Below are 23,417 nucleotides of genomic sequence, written 5' to 3'. Positions count from 1 at the left end.
AACAAACCTCCCCTTCATTTTGGGTGATATTGCAAAACAAATTGCATAGGGTTAAATCAGTGGCTGTTGAGGAACAGAATGGAGGTAAAACACACAAAATATTAATCAACTCGAGATACACCAAATATAAACTAGAGAGCAGATTGGCCGGCACATCGGCGCTCCTCCCACCCACCAAAGTAAGCCAGAGAAACTCAAGGCAACGTAAAAGGAGCAGAGACTCAGTTCAACGGATCTCCACCCCTTTTTTCCTGACCTCTGAACTTGTGGAACTGGAGAGCTGCATGACCTCTGCCTATAGAAGATGCAGAACTGCCAGAGGTACCATCCCATTTTCTTGTAGGACTGCTGACTTGGTGCTATGATCTGCTCTCAGATCTGTGTCAACTTGGGGGCATGCTGAAGAACTAAAGCTGGACATTTTAATTACATGATGTTCCAGCTTACTAGCACTAGCAGTCATCACCTTGATGTGAAACAAAAAATATTCAGATGAAAGTATGCCTTCATATGGCACCATATTTTAGGATTGGATCTACAATACCCCTAACTTAACTGATGCGAGACAAAATGGTACCACATGTTATGTGGGGAATAAAGTCACTGTTGATGAATAGGAATGACAGTTATGGCACATTACAGAAGTATATTTCAAGTATTAGTCTTTTTTTTTAAATAACCAGCAGATTGTTCTTAGTAGGATAAACACAATCAGGAATTTAAACAAATTTAGATTAAAAACACTACAGGAAACTTTCGATTAACCGGCCCCTAAATAACCGGAAATGTCGGTTAACCGGCAAAATTCAGGAGTAGGTTCAGGTAACTTTTATTACTTTTTTTACTCCATTTGTTGCTGTGCAGGGGTGTAGCTGCAGCTGTTGCTAAGCTATAGAGACGCTTGCAACTTGTGCCAATTGTTCTGAAGCTGGGGTTTGTTGCTTTATACGGAGCTCTAAGCTCCGTATCTTTTACTATAGCGTTCGGTTATCCGAAATTGATGATGAACCGGCACCACGTCGGTCCCGTCCGTGCCAGATAACAGAAAGTTTCCTGTATTTCTGTTCTGCAAGATTCATCGTCACTCCCAAGTGCAGGATCAATTACATAGAATGTACAGCACAGAAACATGCCACTTCGCCCAACTAGTCAATGCTGGTGTTTACGCTCCACACGAGCCTCCTCTCACCCTACTAACTAATCATGAAATAACCATGTACGCAGCTCTACAGAATAGGCTAGGCTAGAAAAATTTTACAGGCCGAGTAGCACTTAAGGAAGGGGAGGTCTAATTCTACAAGTCTTTCGGGAAGGCAGAACACCGAATTTTAGGATGCACACTACAAAAACAAACTAGGAACTGAAACAGTTAAGCATTGCAGCTTGGAGGGAGTCTTGCTATATCAGGATCTTAGATTCAAACAGATTTATAGGAGACAAACAACTACTATGGAGGAACAGCAAGTTTAGACTGCAGGAAAACCCTCCCTTCCTGGAAAACTTAAACACAAGTATAAATTAACTATTTTTCAGCTTCCCAATTTCAGCTGAAACTAATTCTGAGTCTGTACTTAAGTACCTTTGCACTTCGGTGGGTCCTTGTCCCACTGTCCAGTTGCTGTACAAGCAAGATCTCCTGCACCAATCAATGAATAGTCACCAATACATGAATATGTTGCTACCATTCCATATTCCCAGTTCGCTGTATGGGATGTAACTTTCCCGTTAGGAATAGGTGGAGGATCAGCACATGTGACAACTGAGGAATAAATGAAATTCAGTTAATGTTCTGAACAGGCTGTCTGATCAAAGCTTTTTCTTCATGGATTAAAATCAGTCATGGTCAGTAACACATCACACTGGTGAACCAATAGACTGCAGCAGTGTAGAACATGGGCATTCTTCTCCCCTTTACATATGAACAATGACGGACAGGTAAAGACGCTCTGGTTCATTCAGCCTGTCCCACACAATTGTGGTATCAATATATACACTCGCCGCCCCATCCAAAACCATAGGATCTCCTGGGAGAGGCAAAAAACCAGAGGAAAAGAAAATCTGGGAAATTCCTCTCCGACCCATCTAGGCGATCGAAACTAGTCCAGATCACCGCTCTGGCCCCGAACTCCCTAAAGTACCTACATTTTGTAAGCGGTGATCTCCACCCCAACCAGAAACAGGTCCAGCTCTTGCTTGAAGGAATTCAGCAAATGAACGTCCACCGCATTAGACGGCAGCCTGTTCCAGAGGTCCACTATTCTTTGGGAAAAGGACCACCTTCTGGCATCCACCCTAGCCCCAAAAACCCATAGCAAAGATCTGATCACAACTGGACAGTGCTTTTCTGGCAGCAGCAGTGGGGGGGGGGGGGGGGGGGAGGGGCTGGTTGAGGGGACAGTGAAGAGGAAGAGGGGGAAGAGGTTTTTAAAAAAAAAAAAATTATTTGTTTGCAGGGTATGGGCAACGCTGGCATGGTCACATTTATTGCCCATCTCCATTTGCCCAGAGGTGGTGGCTGGCAGGTATTCTTCTGAACTGCTGCAGTTCTTGGAGTGATCATGCTCCCACAATGAAATTAGGAAGGGAATTCCAGGATTTTCACTCAGCCTGGATATGTTGACATCTCTTCTTCTAAGTCAAGGTAGTATGCAACTTAGAGGGAGACTTGTTGCCTTGATGTTTCTGCTCTTGTCCTTCGCTGTTTGAGAGGTTGTAGTGTCAGGAATAGGGTCAGACTGCAGATGACTGGAAACATGGTGGTTGTGGCAGTGTAATTTTTTAATAACAAGCAGATTGTTGATGGAGAATCATAGTACCAGGAATTTTACCAACTTTAAACTAAGAAACTTGGATATGTCCAGGAAGTTTATTCAGCCCCACCCCACGCACAAGATTAAATGGGAATTTAGGATCAACACTGGCTAAGAGCAGGACAGTTGCCTGCCTCATGGAGAACAACAAAAATCATAGGATTGCAAAATATGAAGTATTAAAGGATAAGAACAGTCACTGGTTGGCAGACAGAGGAGGAAGGTGGGAAAACACCAAGGATTCCTCGGCATTTTTTGCACAAAAAACTTTTAGAACAATTCATCATAAATAGCTTAAGACTTTTTTTTTTACAAATAGAAGGCTCTTCTCCATCAGGCGAATTAAAATGCTTTGTCTGATCAAAAAGATTAGCCTTCAATTTGCTCCGAGCACCTGCTCCTTCCTGCCCCTTGTCCTTTCCCTGTCTCCTAGCACCTCCTATCCTGACCAGCTGTGTTTTCTTTCCCCTCACCTCTCCTCCTCCTTCATACTGCATCACTCCCCAACCAGTACCCCCAGTCTCCAGCAGAAAATATGACCAATGATCTATGTGCCAGCCATCCCCTACAGCCCAAAAGGCATCCATGACTCAGTGGCCTACAAATCTGTGCAGAACGCTTCCCGCCCGCGCCTTTCCTTTCCCATCACTCGGCCTAACCATTCCATTGTAGCTCTCGGCATTGCCATTTCCCTTCTACTGCTTTCCACCCAAAGCACCCGTGCCTTAATGCACCTTGCGATTTCCCTCTCCCTCCTTCCACCCGTCACCTTGCTTTTGCCACCAGAAAAAAGCTGCTTCCAACCTGGATCCTTCCTCCTTGGACAGAGCAGTAATTAAGAAATAATAGGAGCTTGTAACAAAGGTAATGCAATAATCGTGGGGGACTTTAATCTGCATATAGACTGGGCAAATAAAATTGGCAAAGGTAGGCTGGAGGACGAGTTCAGGGAATACATTTGTGACAGTTTTCTAGAACAATACGTCGTGGAACCAACCAGGGAACAGGCTATTTTAGAAATAACAACAGAAAATGCTGGAAAAACTCAGCAGGCCAAGCAACATCCATGGAGAGAAAATAGAGTCAACGTTTCGGGTGAACCCTTTGTCAAGACTAAAGAAGCACAGGAAATGAAATAGATTAAGAGGCCAGGCTGGGAGAGAACAAAAGAAAGAGACATTAAGAGGTATTCAAAACGAGATGAGATGGAGATAGGATTAGTGGAGACAAAAGACGGCTCTAGATTAGGTGTGAAATGCGCTGGCAGAATGGGAGACAGCTGCCATGTGGGAGAGAGAAAAAGGGGGGGGGGGGGGGGTGGAGGCCAAAACAAAGTTGTGGATAAAAAATATAAGTAAAAATGTAATAGGGGCCGAGGTTATGATCTGAAATTGTTGAACTCGATATTGAGTCCAGAAGGCTGTAAAGTGCCTAATCGGAAGATGAGGTGCTGTTCCTCGAGTTTACGGTGAGCTTCCGTGGAACAATGCAAGAGGCCGAGGACAGTGAGGTCCGAGTGGGAATGGAGCGGTGAATTAAAGTGACAGGCAACCGGAAGCTCGGGGTCACCCTTACGGACTGAACGGAGGTGTTCCGCAAAGCGGTCACCCAATCTGCGTTTGGTCTCCCCAATGTAGAGGAGACCACATCGTGAGCAGCGACTACAGTATACTAAATTGCAAGTAGTACAAGTAAATCGCTGCTTCACTTGGAAGGGGTGTTTGGGGCCCTGGACAGTGGGAAAGGGGGAGGTATAAGGGCAGGTGTTACATCTCCTGCGCTTGCACGGGAAGGTGCCAGGCGAAGGGGTGCTGGGGGTGATAGAGGAGTGGACTAGGGTGTCTCGGAGGGAGCGGTCCCTACGGAATGCTGAAAGGGGAGGGGAAGAAGCGTTTGGTGGTGGGATCACTTTGGAGGTGGCGGAAATGGCGGAGGATGATCCGTTGAATGTGGAGGCTGGTGGGGTGAAAGGTGAGGACAAGGGGAACCCTATCGTAGTTCCAGGAGGGAGGGGCAGGGGTAGGGGTGAGGGCAGAAGTGCGGGAGATAGAATGGACACGGTCGAGGGCCGTGTCAACCACGGTAGAGGGGAATCCTCGGTTGAGGAAAAAGGAAGACATGTCGGAAGCACCGGTGTGGAAGGTGGCATCGTCGGAGCAGATGCGGCGGAGACGGAGAAACTGGGAGAATGGAATGGAGTCCTTACAGGAGGCGGGGTGGGAGGAAGTGTAGTCCAGGTAGCTGGGGGAGTCAGTGGGCTTGTAGTAAATGTTGGTCGATAACCTATCCCCAGAGATGGAGAGGGAGAAGTCGAGGAAGGGAAGGGAAGAGTCAGAGATGGACCATGTAAAGGTGAGGGAAGGGTGGAAATTGGAGGCAAAGTGAATGAAATTGTCTAGTTCAGGGCAAGAGCAGGAAACGGCACCGATACAGTCATTAATGTATCGGAAAAAGAGGTGAGGGAGGGGACCAGAGTAGGACTGGAACAAAGAGTTTTCCACATATCCCACGAAAAGGCAGGCATAGCTAGGACCCATGCGGGTACCCATAGCAACACCTTTGATTTGGAGGAAATGAGTGGAGTCAAAGGAGAAGTTGTTCAATGTGAGAACAAGTTCAGCCAGGCGGAGGAGGGTGGTGGTGGATGGGGACTGGACGGGCCTCTGTTCAAGGAAGAAGCGGAGCGCCCTCAGGCCATCCTGGTGGGGGGATGGAGGTGTAGAGGGATCGTACGTCCATAGTGAAAAGGAAGCGGTTGGGGCCAGGAAACTGGACAAGGGGCTATTTTAGATCTTGTATTGTGTAATGAGACAGAGTTCATTAGTAATCTCATAGTAAAGGATCCTCTGGGTAAGAGGGATCATAATATGTTGAATTTCACGTTGAGTTTGAGAGCGACATACTTAAATCTGAAACTAGTCTTAAACTTAAATGAAGCCAATTAAATGAAGGTATGAAGGACGAGTTGGCTATGGTCAGTTGGGAAAATAGATTAAAAGGTATTACAGTAGATAAGCAGTGGCAAACATTTAAAGAAATATTCCAAAATACATTCCATTGAGAAATAAAAACTCCATGGGAAAAGTGATCCATCCGTGGCTAACTAAAGAAGTTAAGGATAGTATTTGATTAAAAGAGGTTTATAATGTTGCGAAGAATAGTAGTAAGCCTGAGGATTGGGAGAGCTTTAGAAACCAGGATTACCAAAAAATTGATTTAAAAAGGGAGAAAATAAAATGAAAGTAAACTACCAAGAAATTTAAAAACAGTTTGCAAGAGCTTCTACGATTATGTAAAAAGGAAGAGAGTAGCAAAAGTAAGCATTGGTCCCATAGAGGCTGAGACAGGAGAAAAAAAATGGGGAATAAGGAAATGGCACAGACTTTAAACAAATATTTTGTATCGGTCTTTACAGTAGAAAACAAAAAGCATACCAAAAATAGTGGGGAACCATGGGGCTAATGGGAGTGAGGAACTTAAAGTAATTAGTATGAGTAGAGAAAAAGTACTTGAGAAACTAATGGGACTAAAAGCCGACAAATCCCCTGGACTGGACGGCCTACATCCTAGGGTTCTAAAAGAGGCAGCTACTGAGATAATGATTGCATTGGTTGTGCTCTTCCAAAACTCTCTAGATTCTAGACAGCCCCAGCAGATTAGAAGATAGCAAATGTAATCCCGCTATTCAAGAAAGGAGGGAGAAAACAGGAACTACAGACCAGTTAGCCTGATATTAGTCATCGGGAAAATGCTGGAATCCATTATTAAGGAAGTGGTTACAGGGTACTTAGAAAATCATATGATTGGGCAGAGTTAACATGGTTTTATGAAAGAGAAATTGTGTGTTTGACAAATTTATTAGCGTTATTTGAGTGTGTAACTAGCAGGGTAGATAAAGGGGAACCAGTGGCTGTAGTATATTTTCTATTTCCAAAAGGCATTAAGGTGCCACATAAAATGCTGTTAAGCAAGATAAGGGCTCATGGGGTTGGGGGTAATATATTAGCAGGGATAAAGAATTCGTTAACGGACAGAAAACAGAGAGTAGGGATAAACAGGTAATTTTCAGGTTGGCAGGCTGTAACTAGTGGTGTGCCGCAAGGATCAGTGCTGGGGCCTCAGTTATTTACAATCTATATTAATGACTTAGATGAAGGGACCGAGTGTAATGTATCCAAGTTTGCGGATGATACAAAGCTAGGTGGGACTGTAAGCTGTGAGGAGGACACAAAGAGCCTGCAATGGGATATAGATAGGTTAAGTGAATGGGCAATATGGTGGCAGATGGAATACAATGTGGGGAAATGTGAGATTATTTACTTTGGTAGGAAGAATAGAAAAAAAGAATATTTTTTAATAGTGAGAAATTATTAAATGTTTGTTCAGACAGATTTAGGTGGCCTCATACAGGTAACAGAGTTAGCATGCAGGTACAGCAAGCAATTAGGTAGGCAAATAGCATGTTGGCTTTATTGCAAGAAGGTTGGAGTACAAGAGTAAGGAAGTCTTGCTACAATTCTACAGGGTTTTGGTGAGACCACACCTGGAGTACTGCACGCAGTTTTTGTCTCCTTATCGAAGGAAGGATATACTTGCCTTGGAGACGGTGCAACAAAGGTTCACTAGACTGATTCCTGGGATGAGAGGGTTGTCCTATGAGAAAAAGTTGAGTAGATTGGGCCTATACTCTCTGGAGTTTAAAAGAATGAGAGGTGATCTCATTGAAACATACAAGATTCTGAGGGGTATTGACAGGGTAGATGCGGAGAGGTTGTTTTCCCTGACTGGGGAGCCTAGAATAGGGAGCAGTGTCAGGATAAGAGGTTGGCCACTTAAGACTGAGATGAGGAAGAATTTCTTCACAGAGGGTTGTGAATCTTTGGAATTCTCTACCCAAGGGCTGTGGTGCTCAGTCGTGAGTACATTCAAGGTGGAGATGGATAGATTTTTGAACTCGAGGGGAATCAAGGGATATCTGGTGGGAAAGTAGAGCGGAGGTCGAAGATCAGCCATGACCTTATTGAATGGCAGAGCAGGCTCGAGGGGGCCATATGGCCTATTCCTGCTCCTAATTCTTATGTTCCTGCTTGTGTCCTGCTGCTCAAAAAGGCATCCACAACCTACCAGTCTGCAATACTGGCTGAATGTTTTCCACCACCACCACCACAAAATACTATCTTCCCTGGCAGGCTACCCGCCACATCCCATTGAAAAGGACACGAGAGCAAAGAAAGAAAAGAACATTTAAGAAGAGGGAAGGAGAAAGAAAACAGAACACCAGAAAAGAGATAGTCAGAAGGAGATGAGAAAGAAAAGGTACAATAAAGATACAGTAAGAGAATGTAGAGTACCCCATAGAAAATCTAAGTATATAAATAAAAATACTGTAATAATGGTACGGCACCAAAAGCAGTCAACCCTCTAAGAAATATAGAACCTTAACTTACTTTCACATGTTGGGACTTGGCCATTCCACCCCTCAGCTGTACACAACCGGTAGTTTTTACCAACAATCTGGTACCTAAAAAGAAAAGTCAAAATAGCAAGTTTAAAGTTAAATGGGAATGGTACAACAAAGTGATCAGGGAAGAGGTTTAAGAATTATAATGCATAAATATATGAAATAATCAATACAGCATGTTGATACAGTAAAGAGCATAAAAAGATACCGGGCTACATTACCAGGTGGAGAGATTAAAAATCAGGAGGTTGCATTATTGCTGTACAAGGTGCTGGGCAGACTCATAGGAAGGATATTGGTGCCACTTGCGCATGGAGCTGGTTTGGTATCAATAGAGAATTTGGTTAACTGATTATGAATCCTGTGATCAGTTAGAAATTAAGGCCTAGAAATTGGGTTGAGGCGCCAAACTGGCGCCAAGTTCACCTGGGCACTGGTTTTTGCGCTGCGTTCGAAGCTGTAGCGATCATCAGAAATTCAGTTTCATTGCCCCTAGAGGGAGACAGGGCGAGGCTCGAGGTGCTCCGCGTCCCTCTTAGGGCGCTGAAACTGAATATCGCAGCGCAACGTGCCGCAGTGCCACACGCTGCGGTACTGCAGGCCTTCCTCCCACTGTTAAGGGGGAGGGGCCTGCACCAGCGCGATCCCCGATCGCGAGTGCCGGCAAAAGAGCTCGGCACCAAGGAGAAGTGCCGGGCTCTCCGGAAACAGCCGGCAATGCCGCGGGGGGGGGGGGGGGGGGGGGGGGGGGGAGACCAGGAGGCTGGGGACAGAGGTGCTGGCAGGCGGCCGCCCCGCACCTCCACCTTAACTTGCGCCTCTGCCAGCGCAGCAAGGCCCCGTGAACCGGGCAGCGAACGGCGCTACAGCGGCGTTCGCTACCAAATATCACGTTCGGGGCACAAATGGGGCGCTGCGCACACCGATGAAGTCATCGGTGGCGGCGCAGCGCAAATGGCTAACGCCACCATTAGCACCCCTGCTGAATATCGCGGGAGGCGCAGCCAGTGGCGCTACAGCCACTGACTGCCTCTTTAGGCGCCAACAGGTGGCGCTACTCACCCAATTTTTCCCCCAAATGTCTTCGCTTCATAACCATTTTAAGGGAGCCAGGTAAAAGCCACACTCAACTCAGCTGTCAGTAGACAGAAGTTCACAGAACAAACTACCCATAATTTAGCACTAATTAGACAACCAACTTACTTGTTGAACCCACAGACTTGCCGATAGTTCAGCACTGAATCTGAAGCCCAACTCGGAGGTAAGAGGGATAGCAGTCATCAGAAATGCAAAGAAGAGATCACTGTCTTTAGTTGGATTAAGGTATATTGCTGCACCAGACTGGAGGTACCGAGACCGCCTTAGTCCCAAAATGAAAAACGTACCCTTTCACTAGAATCAACTCTTATTCACCCTCGTTCAGGAATCCGCGGATCCAATACTCACCCCCAAGTTACAATAAAAAGTAACTCGTTTCAAAAGTAGAACAAGCGGTCACCTTCTTAGGCTGACATTAAGGTACATTGCTGTACTAGCATGGAAATGCTGTAACCGCACCTTAATAATGAAATTAGAGGAACACAACTCGTCACCAAAATCAAAGAAGCTTCTTTCAGCCATTTGTGTACTGAATACTCACCCTTCGTCACAATAAAATGAAGCTTTATTTCCAAAAGTAGCATCTTCTACCACAGAATGCCCATGTGGAAGCTCCCCTGGATTACCGCAGTTTATTGCTACAAAGAAAAAGACAATGGGAAAAGGTAGAGGTGTTACAAATCTTCAACAGGCCTTTCCAATGCAATCCACAGAAATGTAACATATAAGAAACTGGTACACAATTTCCCAGAGTATCAGGTTGCCCCAATTATAAAGTTTTGGCCAAGTAAATAAGATTCACTCCCAAGTTAAAACATCCCACAATGGCAGGGCTCTGCTTTAGAGAACATAAAAAAAGATTCTACCACTACATAGGTCCAGGGCTATTTATTAGCAGCCATCATAAATGGAGGGATCCAGCTCGGCCGTAATACAAGTTATGGCTTTAATTCCTTTAAAACCTTGCTATGATACATTTTCACTAATAAGTAAAGCTGGAAGATAACAAAATTTCAGTTACTTTCCAACAGATTTGGGGAGCACTGGGTGACATGCAAGAACAAGCAATTGGATGAAGAACTGGAAAACTACTCGCAGCCATAGAACCTCTTTCTGGAAAGAGCGGAACAGGGAACCAACATGGGGAGGAGAGAAGAATAAAATTACTCTGATTACTTACGTTCACAAATGGCCCGTAATGGTGTCCATGTTGAATCTGCCCGACAGGTAATAAATCGTGAACTTCCTTCCTGGAATGTGTAACCCGGGTTACAAATGTACAAGTGCCTAGTATCCACGGGAAATGACTTGCGAGAAATAAATTCATCAGTTGGTGCGCCATTTTTCAATTGTGGAGCTTTGCCACAGTCACCTTTTCAAAAACAAAAAATCATAGTTTCAACTTTTACTAATCACTCTCCCTTTCAAGCACATTAGAGATCATTTGGTACATTAAGTTCATACCTGGAAGATATCTCCCTTAATCTAATATTTGTTTTCCTTTCATCTAGCTCTTTTGGCTCCTTTTATATTGCTTACAATTCTTTGATTTGCTCGCCCATTTCAAATCCACTGCCTTTTTGCTTCAGCTTGATCTATGGAGCTATGGGTTGGTTTAATAATGTATAACAGCGCAGATTGGTTTAAGTATCAATGCATGATATATTTTTTTTTGGGGGGGGGGGGGGGAGGGTTGCGGAGAATTATTTGTACAGTGCGCAAGCTCCGTGTGAAGAGAAGAAAAAAATTAATAAAAATGGTTGTTTACTGTGTTTTGCTGACGCAGATTTTCTTTTCCTGATGCGGCTGTGTTTGGCAGTAGCGATCTCTTTTCACCACCCCCTCCCCTCCTTTCTCTCTGGAAATGTTTTCTTTGTAATGACAATATTTTTTCAGTAAGCGAACAACCAAAAAGACACAAACTGCACATGGTTGGCAGCAGTCGCGTCCTTTAAAATTTTGCAAAGGAGCTTAAACAGCACCTTTATCGTAGTAAAGCATTCCAAGGCATGTTATCAAAAAAAATTGACACCGAGCCACAAACAGATATTAGGACAGGTGAACAAAAGTTTGGTCAAAAAGAGGTAAGTTTTAAGGAGCATCTTAAAAGGAGGAGAGAGGGGTAGGGAGGTGGTGTGGTTTAGGGAAGGAATTCCAGAGCTTAGGGCCTAGGCAGCTGAAGGCACGGCTGCCAGTGGTGGAGTGATTAAGATTGGGGAAGTGCTAGAGGCCAGAATTGGATGAGCGCAGGGGGACTTCAATGTCCATCACCAAGAGTGGCTCGGTGGCATCACTATTGACCGAACTGGCCGAGTCCTGAATGACATAACTGCCAGTCTGGGCCTGCGACAGGTGGTGAGAGAACCAACACAAGGGGAAAAACCTACTTGACCTTTTCCTCACCATTCTACCTGTCGCAGATGCATCTGTCCATGACAGTATTGGTAGCAGTGACCACCGCACAGTCATTGTGGAGACGAAGTCCCGTCTTCATACTAAGGACACCCTCCATCGTGTTGTGTGGCACTACCACCGTGCTAAGTGGGATAGATTCAGTACAAATCTAGCAACTCAAAAACTCGTCATCTATGAGGCGCTGTGGGCCATCAGCAGCAGCAGAATTGTATTCCACCACAACCTGTAACCTCATGGCCCAGCATATCCCTCACTCTACCATCATCATCAAGCCAGGGTACCAACCCTGGTTCAATAAGGAGTGTAGAAAAGCATGCCAGGAGCAGCACCAGGCGTACCTAAAAATGAGGTGCCAACCTGGGGAAGCTGCAAAACAGGACTACATGCATGCTAAAAAGCAGAAGCAGCATGCTATAGACAGAGCTAAGTGATCCCACAATTAATGGATCAGATCCAAGCTCTGCAGTCCTGTCACATCCAGTCGTGAATGGTGGTGGACCATTAAACAACTAACTGGAGGAGGAGGCTCCATGAATATCTCCATCCTCAATCATGGTGGAGCCCAGCACGCGAGTGCAAAAGACAAGGCTGAAGCGTTTGCAACTATCTTCAGCCAGAAGTGCCGAGTGGATGATCCATATTGGCCTACTCCCGAGGTCCCCACCATTACAGAAGCCAGTCTTCAGCCAATTTGATTCACTCCACGGGATATCAAGAAACAGCGGAGCGCACTGGATACAGCAAAGGCTATGGGCCCAGACAACATCCCGGCTATCGTGCTGAAGACTTGTGCTCCAGAACTAGCCGCGCCTCTAGCCAAGCTGTTCCAGTACAGCTACAACACTGGCATCTATCCAACAATGTGGAAAACTGACCAGGTATGTCCTGTCCACAAAAAGCAGGACAAATCCAACCCGGCCAATTACCACCCCATCAGTCTACTCTCAATCATCAGCAAACTGATGGAAGGTGTCATCGACAGTGCTATCAAGCGACACTTACTCACCAATAACCTGCTCACTGATGCCCAGTTTGGGTTCCGCCAAGACCACTCGGCTCCCGACCTCATTACAGCCTTGGTCCAAACATGGACAAAGGAGCTGAATTCCAGAGATGAGGTGAGAGTGACTGCCCTTGACATCAAGGCAGCATTTGACCCAGTGTGGCATCAAGGAGCCCTAGTAAAACAGAAGTCAATTGGAATCAGGGGGAAAACGCTCCACTGGCTCGAGTCATACCTAGCACAAAGGAAGATGGTTGTGGTGATTAAAGGTCAATCATCACAGCCCCAGGACATCACTGCAGGAGTTCCTCAGGGCAGTGTCCTAGGCCCAACCATCTTCAGCTGCTTCATTAATGACCTTCCCTCCAACATAAGGTCAGAAATGGGGATGTTCGCTGATGACTGCACAGTGTTCAGCACCATTCACAACTCCTCAGATAATGAAGCAGTCCATGCCCATATGCAACAAGACCTGGGCGACGTTCAGGCTTGGGTTGATAAGTGGCAGGTAACATTCGCGCCACAGAAGTGCCAGGCAATGACTATTTCCAACAAGCGAGTCTAACCACCTCCCCTTGACATTCAACGGCATTACCATCACCAAATCCCCCATCAACATCCTGGGAGTCACCATTGACCAGAAACTTAACTGGACCAGCCACATAAATACTGTGGCAACAAGAGCAGGTCAGAGGCTAGGTATTCTGCAGCAAGAGTCTCACCTCCTGACTCCCCAAAGCCTTTCCACCATCTACAAGGCACAAGTAAGGAGTGTGATGGAATACTCTCCACTTGCCTGGATGAGTGCAGCTCCAACAAAACTCAAGAAGCTCGACACCATCCAGGACAAAGCAGCCCGCTTGATTGGCACCCCATCCACCACCTTAAACATTCATTCCCTCCACCACTGGCGTACCGTGGCTGCAGTGTGTACCATCTACAAGATGCACTGCAGCAACTTGCCAAGGCTTCTTCGGCAGCACCTCCCAAACCCGCGACCTCTTCCACCTAGAAGGACAAGGGCAGCAGGCGCATGGGAACACCACCACCTCCAAGTTCCCCTCCAAATCACACACCATCCTGACTTAGAAGTATATCGCTGATCCTTCATCGTCGCTGGGTCAAAATCCTGGAACTCCCTCCCTAATAGCACTGTGGGGGTACCTTCACCACACGGACTGCAGCAGTTCAAGGCGGCGGCTCACCACCACCTTCTCAAGGGCAATTAGGGATGAGCATTAAATGCTAGCCTTGCCAGCGATGCCCAGGTCCCATAGCAAATTTTTTTTTAATCTGAGGGTTGTAGGCCTGGAGATTACAGAGATAAGATGGGGCGAGGCCTTGAGGGGGGGGGGATTTGAACACAAGGATGAGAATTTTAAATTAGAGACGTTGTCGGACTGGGAGATAATATAGGTCAACAAGCACAGGGTGAACGGGGCTTGGTGTGAGTTAGTATACGGGCAGCAGAGTTTTGGATGAGCTGAGGTTTGCGGAGAGAAGGTAGGAGGCTGGCCAAGAAAACAATGGAATAGCCAAGTCTGGAGGTAACAAAGACTTGGATGACAGTTTCAGCAACTGATGGGGTGGAGAGAGAGACAATATTATGAAGGAGGAAATAGGCAATCTTAGCGACGGAGAGGATATGGGATCGGAAGTTCAGCTCGGGGTCAAGTGTGACGGCGAGGTTTCTGACAGTCTGGTTCAGCCTCAGACCGTGGCCAAGGAGGGGGTGGAGTCGGTGGTTAGGGAACAGCCAAAAAAGGTCATTTTAATTTTAAGAGGGGCGCCTGGCAAGAGTGGGTCTAAATGAAAAATTGCAGAGACCTGAAGAGCCTGTGGCTAATTACCCATATAAAATTTTCTGTGGGGGGGGGGGGGGGCAGGAGTTGAGCAGGCAAAGCAGCTGGAAACACATCAGAGGAAGAACTGGGAGCAAATCCTGAATGGAGCATTACCTATTGTACAAGTTCAAGTTCTTTTTTTTTTTAAATGGGGCAGGGAGGAACTGGGGAGCAGAACGGCCCAAGAATAATTTGAAATTGCACATGCTGGAAATGTTACAGGAATGGAGGCAATGAGACCCAAGAGCAGATGAAGAAAGCAGGTTGAGAGGGGGAACACAACTATCCAATTGGCACCAACATCAAACACCTAGAAAGAAGATTTAAAAATGAGAAGTTAAAAAAAGGGAGGGCTGCAGGGAGAGAGAATTTTAAAAAAAGGTTTGAAGAAATACCTATGGTAGCTGTGCTGGAAAATGTGTTAAATTCTCCCGTTAGGTGGAGACTGTTGTTGTTCTACTTGCTGTACAACTGAACCTGCCACCATGACTGGAACCATTGACACCCTATATCTGCTCACTTAAAAGTGAAATCCTATCCAGGTGCCACCTAGAGGCAGACAAGGAATAATGCTTGCCCAATTGTGGACATCTGAACAACAGAAAACATGATTTGCTAATCACAAATTCAAATACACACGTTGAATAGTTAAGTAGAAAAATTTTAAAGGAATTTATATTAGCATAAAAATAGATTTGTTTGGAGCACTGAAGTTTCTTTGTAGTACAGGCCGAGGAGCTGGGAGTGAAAACGAAAGTGGTGATTTAACGATCACGATTAAACTCCTGGAGAAGAGCTCGAAGGGGTAGATGGAGGACTGGTATATCACAGGCTGGGTCAAATCTTCGGGAGACGCAAATCAAACCAACTGAAAATGGGGCGTTTGGAGAGATGACATATCGCAGATGTGTTTTGGGGGCACGTGTGAATATTGAGATGCACATAGTGCTCGCACACATGGGTCGTATTGTAAGTGACAACACAGTACATGTCATAGACAGCAGTGAACTCACCACACACACAGTAGATTCATGACAGCACTTGAGCACAACAGCACTTCAGGGGAGAGTGGAGGCACAAGATCAATGGACAGGAAGCAATGGATTCAACAAGATATTGCAAACTCACTGGTGGTCAAAGCCACATAAATTAACTAATCTTAATATAAATTCATCCAAAATTCCTCCGGGGCCAAATAGTCAAAAAACCTGAAACTTGACAGTTGTCTCCACGTGAGGCAAGGAGGTTTCTCTGCAAATATGCCAAGCAGATTGTGTATCTCTCGTACAACCAGAAGGGATGACAGTGAGGATGTCAAATCAATTGACTCACTGCCGGAAACAAAGAGACCAAAACTGTCGATATGTTGCAATACTTACCCTGATGTTGGAATGACCAAGATTGAACAAATTACTGGAACAGATTAAAATCTGAAATTGGTGAAAATGAAAAAGTATGGTCTTATAAAAAGAAATGCCAGACCAATTTGCAGTGTGTTTTAATATTGGAGATGAACACAGCATACAGAATGGTCATATACACAAGGGAGATTAATACCACTCGGTACGAGAAGAGATGAAGCGCAGAATTCACTCGAACCAAAATCAGAATCCATGGGCATCTACCAAAGCAAAGTGACTTAATGGCTTCAGACTGTAGAAGTGCATCAGCATAGAAATATATATCCACACATTAGTATAAAATAAGCACACATACTCTCTTATATTAAAATGGAGTCTGGAACTGTTTCAACAGGCCAAAATGGCTTCACACAGTATAACATAAGGGGAAAACGGGCAGGCCCATATTAGGAAGCGGTTTAAGGAAGAGGATGTGACTCCTTTGTAGCTTGCAGGCTAAGCAGTTCAGGTAAACAAGATAAGCTTAGCAGAACAAAAAGCATGATAACCGAAGGACATGTACTGTAAACATTCATATGAATGTCCAGAACCAAAGTGAGAGACAAACCGTCTCCATTGTATAAAATTAATTAACTTTATCTAAAGGTATTCCTGCATCATGACTTTTGATTATCTATTGGCTAACCTTATCTTAAGACACCGAGGCTCTGCTGACCCTTTAGTCATCTTCTTGTTGACCTTAAACATTCCTTACTCATCTCTTTTTAATGTTATTAATTGTGTCTCTCAATACTATACCATGTGATAAAAGGTTTTGATCTTTGTGTATAAAAAGAGGTGTTTTTGTCCATGTATTCGGAGAAGTCACGATAGCCTTTGCCTACGTGATTGCTCCCCTTGCTAGCAAGTAGTTAAATAAAGTCTGCCTTTGACGATCACTTTGTTTCACAGAGTCTTATTGAACAGTCGAAACTTCGACAGTTTCTTGGAGGTTCCACCGAGATCGCTTGCTGCCTTTCGGTAAGTCACGGACGAGGACACTATACTTTGCTAATGACAAATCCTGAATGGCCATAAGTGAGGTTTTCTCACAGAAAAGGATTTCTCTTTAGATACATAGTTGGTGTAGTCTGTTACTTCCGACGGGAGCACTGCGATCTGTTAAGACTCATGTGTGTTTGGAACTTGAGTTAACTTGTGTAACCTTTTGCTTCTTTTATCTTGACATTAAAAGGAGAAGGATACTGCCGGTTCAGGTTTCAAAACTATCGGACAAAGGGAGACAACAGAAAGGTCGCGACCAGGTTGAGTTCCGGAATATATGTGAGTGTACTGTGAAGGGATTAGCCTGAAGGATAGACACAGAAAGAAAGAAATAAGGGTACCAGAGGGCCTGTGAAGAGACTAGCTCGAAGGATAGGCAGAGAGTGCACAGTGACGTAATCTGTGAAGGGACTACCTAGTAATCCCGAAGGACAGATAGGCAGTTAGAGTAAGGATAAGTATAGAATAAGGATTCAGAAATAAAACACAACTGTTTTGTAAAATAACGCTTATATGCATATGTAAAATTTGTAAAGATTTAAAGGAAAACTGTTAGTGACTGAGTTGATCGACTAGGACAAGGAAGTGCCTGTCTCAAACGCGCAGCCTTAGACCGGTTGTTAAGAGGGGAAATGCCCCACGCGAAGGTCAGGACCCTGAAGTGGGCGGAGAGGCATAAAGGCACTTAGGATCGTGATACTCAGTCATTAGTTGTTAAAAGCTTGTAAAATAAGGCCTCGATCTGTAGAGCGTACCACGCAGATCGAGAAAACTGTCGGATTGTAATTTAGCTTTTGTAGAAAGCCTGCATAACTGTACTTATGTTATTTTATGTCTGAGTTCTTTTGTGTACCTGTTTGGACCTTCAAGTTATTCCTTAGTATTTTCTTGATTGTTATTATTGTATGTTATTGTTCATCGCTGTCAGCACTTTGGTGTGACAGGAAGGGAGAGAGAGTTTAATGGTAGCAGTGCAGCAGAGAAAAGGTCAAAGCAGGGAATCACGGTAAAAAAATTAAAGGCTCTTTATCTGAATGCATGAAGCATTCGTAACAAGATAGATGAACTAGTGGCATAAATAGAGATAAATGGGTTTGATCTAATAGCCATTACAGAGACATAGTTGCAAGGTGGCCAAGGTTGGGAACTAAATGTTCCAGGGTACTTGACGTTTCAAAAAGACAGGCAGAATGGAAAAGGAGGGGGAGTAGCCCTCATAATAAAGGGTGACATAAAGACAGTAGCAAGAAAGGATCTCGGCTCAGAAGATCAAGAAGTAGAATCAGTATGGGTGGAGATAAGGAATAACAAGGGGCAGAAACCACTGGTATATAGGCTGTCATTACATATATATTGGTTTATGTTTGAGAAAAAAGGGTACCTACTGATTTCTATACCAAATTCCTTATTTTTAAAGAGTTTCTCTCTTGAGTTATGAGCTGTGGGGTTGGCATTACAGTACACTGTTCCAATGAAGCTCAATGTAAGCTCAAGGAACAGAACCTCATCTTTTTAATAGGCACTGTACAGCCTTCCAGGCTCAACAATTTCAGGTCATAAACTCTGCTCCCATTTTTTCAGGCAGCAGTTGTTGATTATTCTGTCATTCCCATTTACACCTCTTCTTAGACCCATCTTTTGTTTCTTTACTTGTTCCATTACCATCTTCCCTTTTGTCATTTAATCTCTCCTGCCTTCCACCTTATCACAGACCTTACTTTTTGTTCTTTCCTCCCCTCCTCCCTTTCTCTGCCTCTGCACTTGCTTAAAATCTGTTACATCTCTAACTTTTTCCAGTTCTGACAAAAGGTCATCAATCAACCTGACCATAATTCGGTGAGATTTAAGGTAGTCATGGAAAAGGACAAAGATGGACTGGAAATAAAGGTTCTAAATTGGGGGAAGGTCGATTTTAATATGATATAAGGCAGGATCTGGCCAAAGTGGACTAGGATCAGCTACTTGCGGGAAAATCCACATCAGAGCAGTGGGAGTCATTCAGAAAGGAAAGAGAGTACAATGCCAACATGTTCCCGTAAAGGTCAAGGGTGGGACCAACAAGTCCAGAGAACCCTGGATATCAAGGGATATACAAGAATGGATTAGGAAAAACAGGGAGGCTTTTGGCAAATACAAAAGGACTAAAAACAGTGGTAGCCCTAGGAGTATAGAAAGTGCAGGGGGCAGGTGGTACTTAAAGAAATTAGGAGAGCGAAGAGGGGGCATGAAAAAACACTGGCAGGCAAAATAAAAGGAAAATCCCATGGTGTTTCATAAGTATATTAAGGGCAAGAGGATAACCAGGGAAAGAGTAGGGCCCATTAGGGACCAAAGTGGCAATCCGTGTGTAGAGCCAGAAGATGTAGGTGAGGTTTTAAATGAATATTTTGCATCTGTGTTCACTATGCAGAAGGACAATGTAGGCATAGAAATCAGGCAGGGGGGTTGCGATATACTTGAACAAATTAGCATTGAGAGGGAGGAGGTACTAGCGGTTTTAGCGGGATTAAAAGTGGATAAATCCCCAGGCTGCTGTGTGAGGCAAGGGAGGAGATTGCAGGGGCTCTGACACAAATTTTCAGAACCTCTCTGGCCACATGGGAGGTGCCAGAGGACTGGAGGACACCTAACATAGTACCATTATTCACAAAGGGTAGTAGGGATAAACCAGGGAATTACAGGCCAGCGAGCCTAACATCAGTGGTAGGGAAATTATTGGAAAAAATTCTGAGGGACAGAATGAGTCTCCGCTTGGAGAAGCAAGGATTAATCAAGGATAGTCAGCATGGCTTTGTCAGGGGAAGATCATGTCTAACCAATTTGATTGAATTTTGAGAGGGGGTGACTAGGTGTGTGGATGAGGGTAGTGCAGTTGATGTAGTCTACATGGACTTCAGTAAGGCTTTTGACAAAGTACCACATGAGAGACTGGTCAAGAAGGTAAGAGCCCATGGGATGCAGGGCAATTTGGCACATTGGATCCAAAATAGACTTAGTGGCAGGAGGCAGAGGGTAATGGTCGAAGGTTGTTTGTGTGACTGGAAGCCTGTGTCCAGTGGTGTACCGCAAGGATCGGTGCTGGGTCCTTTGCTGTTTGTAGTGTACATTAATGATTTAGATATAAATGTACAGGAAACTTTCGATTAACCGGCACCTAAATAACCAGAAATGTTGGTTAACCGGCAAAATTCGGAGTAGGTTCAGGTAGCTTTTATTACTTTTTTTACTCCATTTGTTGCTGTGCAAGGGTGTGGCTGCAGCTGTTGCTAAGCTACAGAGACGCTTGCAACTTGTGCCCATTGTTCTGAAGCTGAGGGTTTGTTGCTTTATATGGAGCTCTCAGCTCCGTATCTTTTACTATAGCATTCGGTTATCCAGAATTTTTGATGAACCGGCACCATGTTGGTCCCGTTCGTGCCGGATAAAAAAAAGTTTCCTGTAGTTGGTATGATCAGTAAGTCATCAGCAGATGACACGAAAATTGGTGGAGTGGTAAATAGCAAGGAGGGAAGCCTCAGGCTACAGGACGATATAGACGGGTTGGTCAGAACAGTGGCAAATGGAATTTAACCCTGAAAATTGTGAGGTGATGCATTTTGGGAGGACTAACAAGGCAAGGGAATACACAATGAATGGTAGGACCCTAGGAAGGACAGAGGATCAGATGGACCTTGGTGTGCATGTACATAGATCCCTGAAAGCAGGAGGACAGGTAGATAAGGTGGTTATAAAGGCATATGGGATACTTGCCTTTATTAGCCAAGGCATATAATATATAAGAGCAGGGAGGTTATGATGGAGCTGTACAAAATGTTAGTTAGGCCACAGCTGGAATACTGTGTGCAGTTCTGGTCGCCACACTATAGGAGGGATGTGATTGCATTGGAGAGGGTGCAGAGGAGATTCACCAGGATGTTACCTGGGCTGGAGCATCTCAGCTATGAAGAGAGACTGGACAGGCTGGGGTTGTTTTCATACGGGGATCGGGTGGGATATGTGTCGGTGCAGGCTTGATGGGCCGAAATGGCCTCTATCTGTACTGTGAGGTTTCTGTGATTTCTGTGATCTGTGATTAGAGCAGAGAAAGCTAAGGGGGGACCTGATTGAGGTGTACAAAATTATGAGGGACATAGATAGGGTAGACAGAAAGGAACTTTTCCCCTTTGTAGAGGGGTCAATAACCAGGGGGCATAGTTTCAAGGTAAGGGGCAGGTTTAGAGGGGATTTGAGGAAAAACTTTTTCACTGGAACTCACTGCCTGAAAGGGTGATAGAGACAGGAACCCTCAAAATTCAAGAAGCATTTAGATGAGCACTTAAAACGCCATAGCATACAAGGCTATGGACCAAGTGCTGGAAAATGGGATTAGAATAGACAGTGCTTGATGGCTGGTGCAGACACAATGGGCCAAAGGGCCTCTTTTTGTGCTGTATAACTCTATGAAACGTTAACTCCGTTTCTCTCGCCACAGATGCTGCCTGACCTGGCGAATGTTTCCGCATTTTCTGTTGTTCTTGATTTCCAGCAGTATTTTGCCCTTGCTGTAAATCTGCCCCATCACCCAGCTTAAAAACACGCCTGAAGCAGCAATAAAAAGCAGGAGCGGCACTCACCCTCCGTGACCCGGACCACCGCGGCTATGCAGACGGCCACCAGAGCAAGAATCAGCCTCTCCGCCATTTCCCAATCCTCTCGATCTGTAATATTCGCGGACCCGGAAATTTGAAGAAAACTCGAGAATATTCCCCTCCCTGCCGAGAACCGCTAAGATTTCACTGGGGCGTATCCTGCTTCGCCAGAAACCATCGGTTTGTTGCTGGTCCGCAGTCGCCACTTCACCCAACAAGAAGGAAATCCACGCCCATCTTCTGGGCCGGGGCCACCCACCGCGCGTGCGCAGCCGCTTCCGGCCCCAGGGCGAGGCCAATGACGCAATGGGGCAGGTCTCGGGAATTCGCATGATGACGCAATGGGGCAGGTCTCGGGAATTCGCATGATGACACAATGGGGCAGGTCTCGGGAATTCGCATGATGACACAATGGGGCAGGTCTCGGGAATTCGCATGATGACGCAATGGGGCAGGTCTCGGGAATTCGCATGATGACACAATGGGGCAGGCCTCGGGAATTCGCATGATGACACAATGGGGCAGGTCTCGGGAATTCGCATGATGACACAATGGGGCAGGTCTCGGGAATTCGCATGATGACGCATACCCACTACTTTCACACAGCCGCTCAGACTGCAGTGCCGCCACATTCACAAAAACAAGTTTTAAAGTGAACAGTATTTTTTAAAAAGACTGGCCTGAACGGACTTTAGGGGGAACCCTAAACACAAAAAATCAAATTATTCTGAGAACATTTTACGAATACACTTTTATTTCGTGCCTGGTTTTAAATGTCTGACTTTTTTTTCCAGTTGGTAACTGAGAAAGTTGTACAGAAAGAAAAGATTTGGATATAAATATATAGAGCCTTTCACGACCACCGGATGCCTCAAAGCGCTTTACAGCCAATGAAGTACTTTTGGAGTGTAGTCAGTGTTGTATTATAGGAAATGAAAACAAAATAGCATGAAGTAACTGTTACAGCAGACTTAGCAATTCAGGTTGCCAACTCTGGTTGGCGGTGTGCTTGGAGGTTTGATCACCTGATGTTCTGTGGCAATTGATCACATGACTTCTACAAACATTCATTGCATTTACTTTGTAACAGTTGAGTATCTTTGCTTGTGGTTTCACGCCAGCAGCTGTTGTACCAGAAGTTCCAAGAACCAGGAAGCCACTCGTCAGCAGACGAAGAGGGGTGGAGCAATTTGTAGAGGGGAAACGAGAGATGGGAAGAACTTTATTCCATCAGTAACTAATACTGAAATTCCACCCCTTATAACCAACATACAATAACTCACTGGTAGTATTAGGTGTACTGCCCCGATATCCTACCTGTAACTAGTAGTAATCCTATAACCCACTGATATTCATCCTGAAACCATAGCCAGAAATACCCTGCACTGCACAAGGCACGGTTAGGCTCCCCACTTCATGCCACTTTCAACAGGCTGTATCTCTCTCCCCATTTCTTTGGTTCTGTGTGAAGGTGACAAACTGAATTGGGAACCTCAGTTAGAGGTGAAATAACAGAAAATGCTGGAAATACTATGCAGGTCAGGCAGCATCTGCGGAGAGAGAAACAGTTAATGTTTCTGGTCGATGACCTTTCGTCAGAACTGGAAAAGATGTAACTGTTAGGATAAAATTTGGTTTAAGGGATATAAAGGGGTCCTCAATATTCGACCGGTATAAAACTATCTGAAAGGTACCATTTACTCTTGTTAGCTGAAAAACAAACGCAAAGCACCATGGGATACTTGGCTATATT

The 23,417-nt window shown here is 45.0% G+C and overlaps 1 protein-coding gene across 12 annotated transcripts in view; it reads right to left on the bottom strand.

Moving 5' to 3' along the window:
* Positions 1–21,951, bottom strand: part of LOC147105177 (membrane cofactor protein-like) — a 50,516-nt gene extending 28,565 nt beyond the window's left edge. For 7 of the 12 annotated variants that reach the window (XM_086011287.1, XM_086011289.1, XM_086011293.1 and 4 more), the window contains exons 1-5: positions 21,650–21,950; positions 10,550–10,741; positions 9,911–10,007; positions 8,258–8,331; positions 1,580–1,759 (exon numbers count right to left, since the gene is read on the bottom strand). In XM_086011287.1, the coding sequence (XP_085867413.1) occupies positions 1,580–1,759; positions 8,258–8,331; positions 9,911–10,007; positions 10,550–10,741; positions 21,650–21,716 (610 nt within the window). In that variant the 5' untranslated portion in view covers positions 21,717–21,950. Of the gene's footprint in view, positions 1–1,579; positions 1,760–8,257; positions 8,332–9,910; positions 10,008–10,549; positions 10,742–21,649 lie in introns of all 12 variants that reach the window. The other 5 variants (XM_086011291.1, XM_086011294.1, XM_086011296.1 and 2 more) reach the window with 2 other exon arrangements.
* Between the last annotated feature and the right edge of the window lie 1,466 nt (positions 21,952–23,417).

This window comes from Somniosus microcephalus, chromosome 18 (genome assembly GCF_052327205.1).
Source record: "Somniosus microcephalus isolate GS21.2 chromosome 18, FLI_Smic_1.0, whole genome shotgun sequence".
In the NCBI taxonomy this organism is placed as follows: Eukaryota; Metazoa; Chordata; class Chondrichthyes; order Squaliformes; family Somniosidae; genus Somniosus; species Somniosus microcephalus.
Note: the sequence above shows the minus strand (reverse complement) of the source record. Positions and strands in the feature narration are given on the sequence as shown.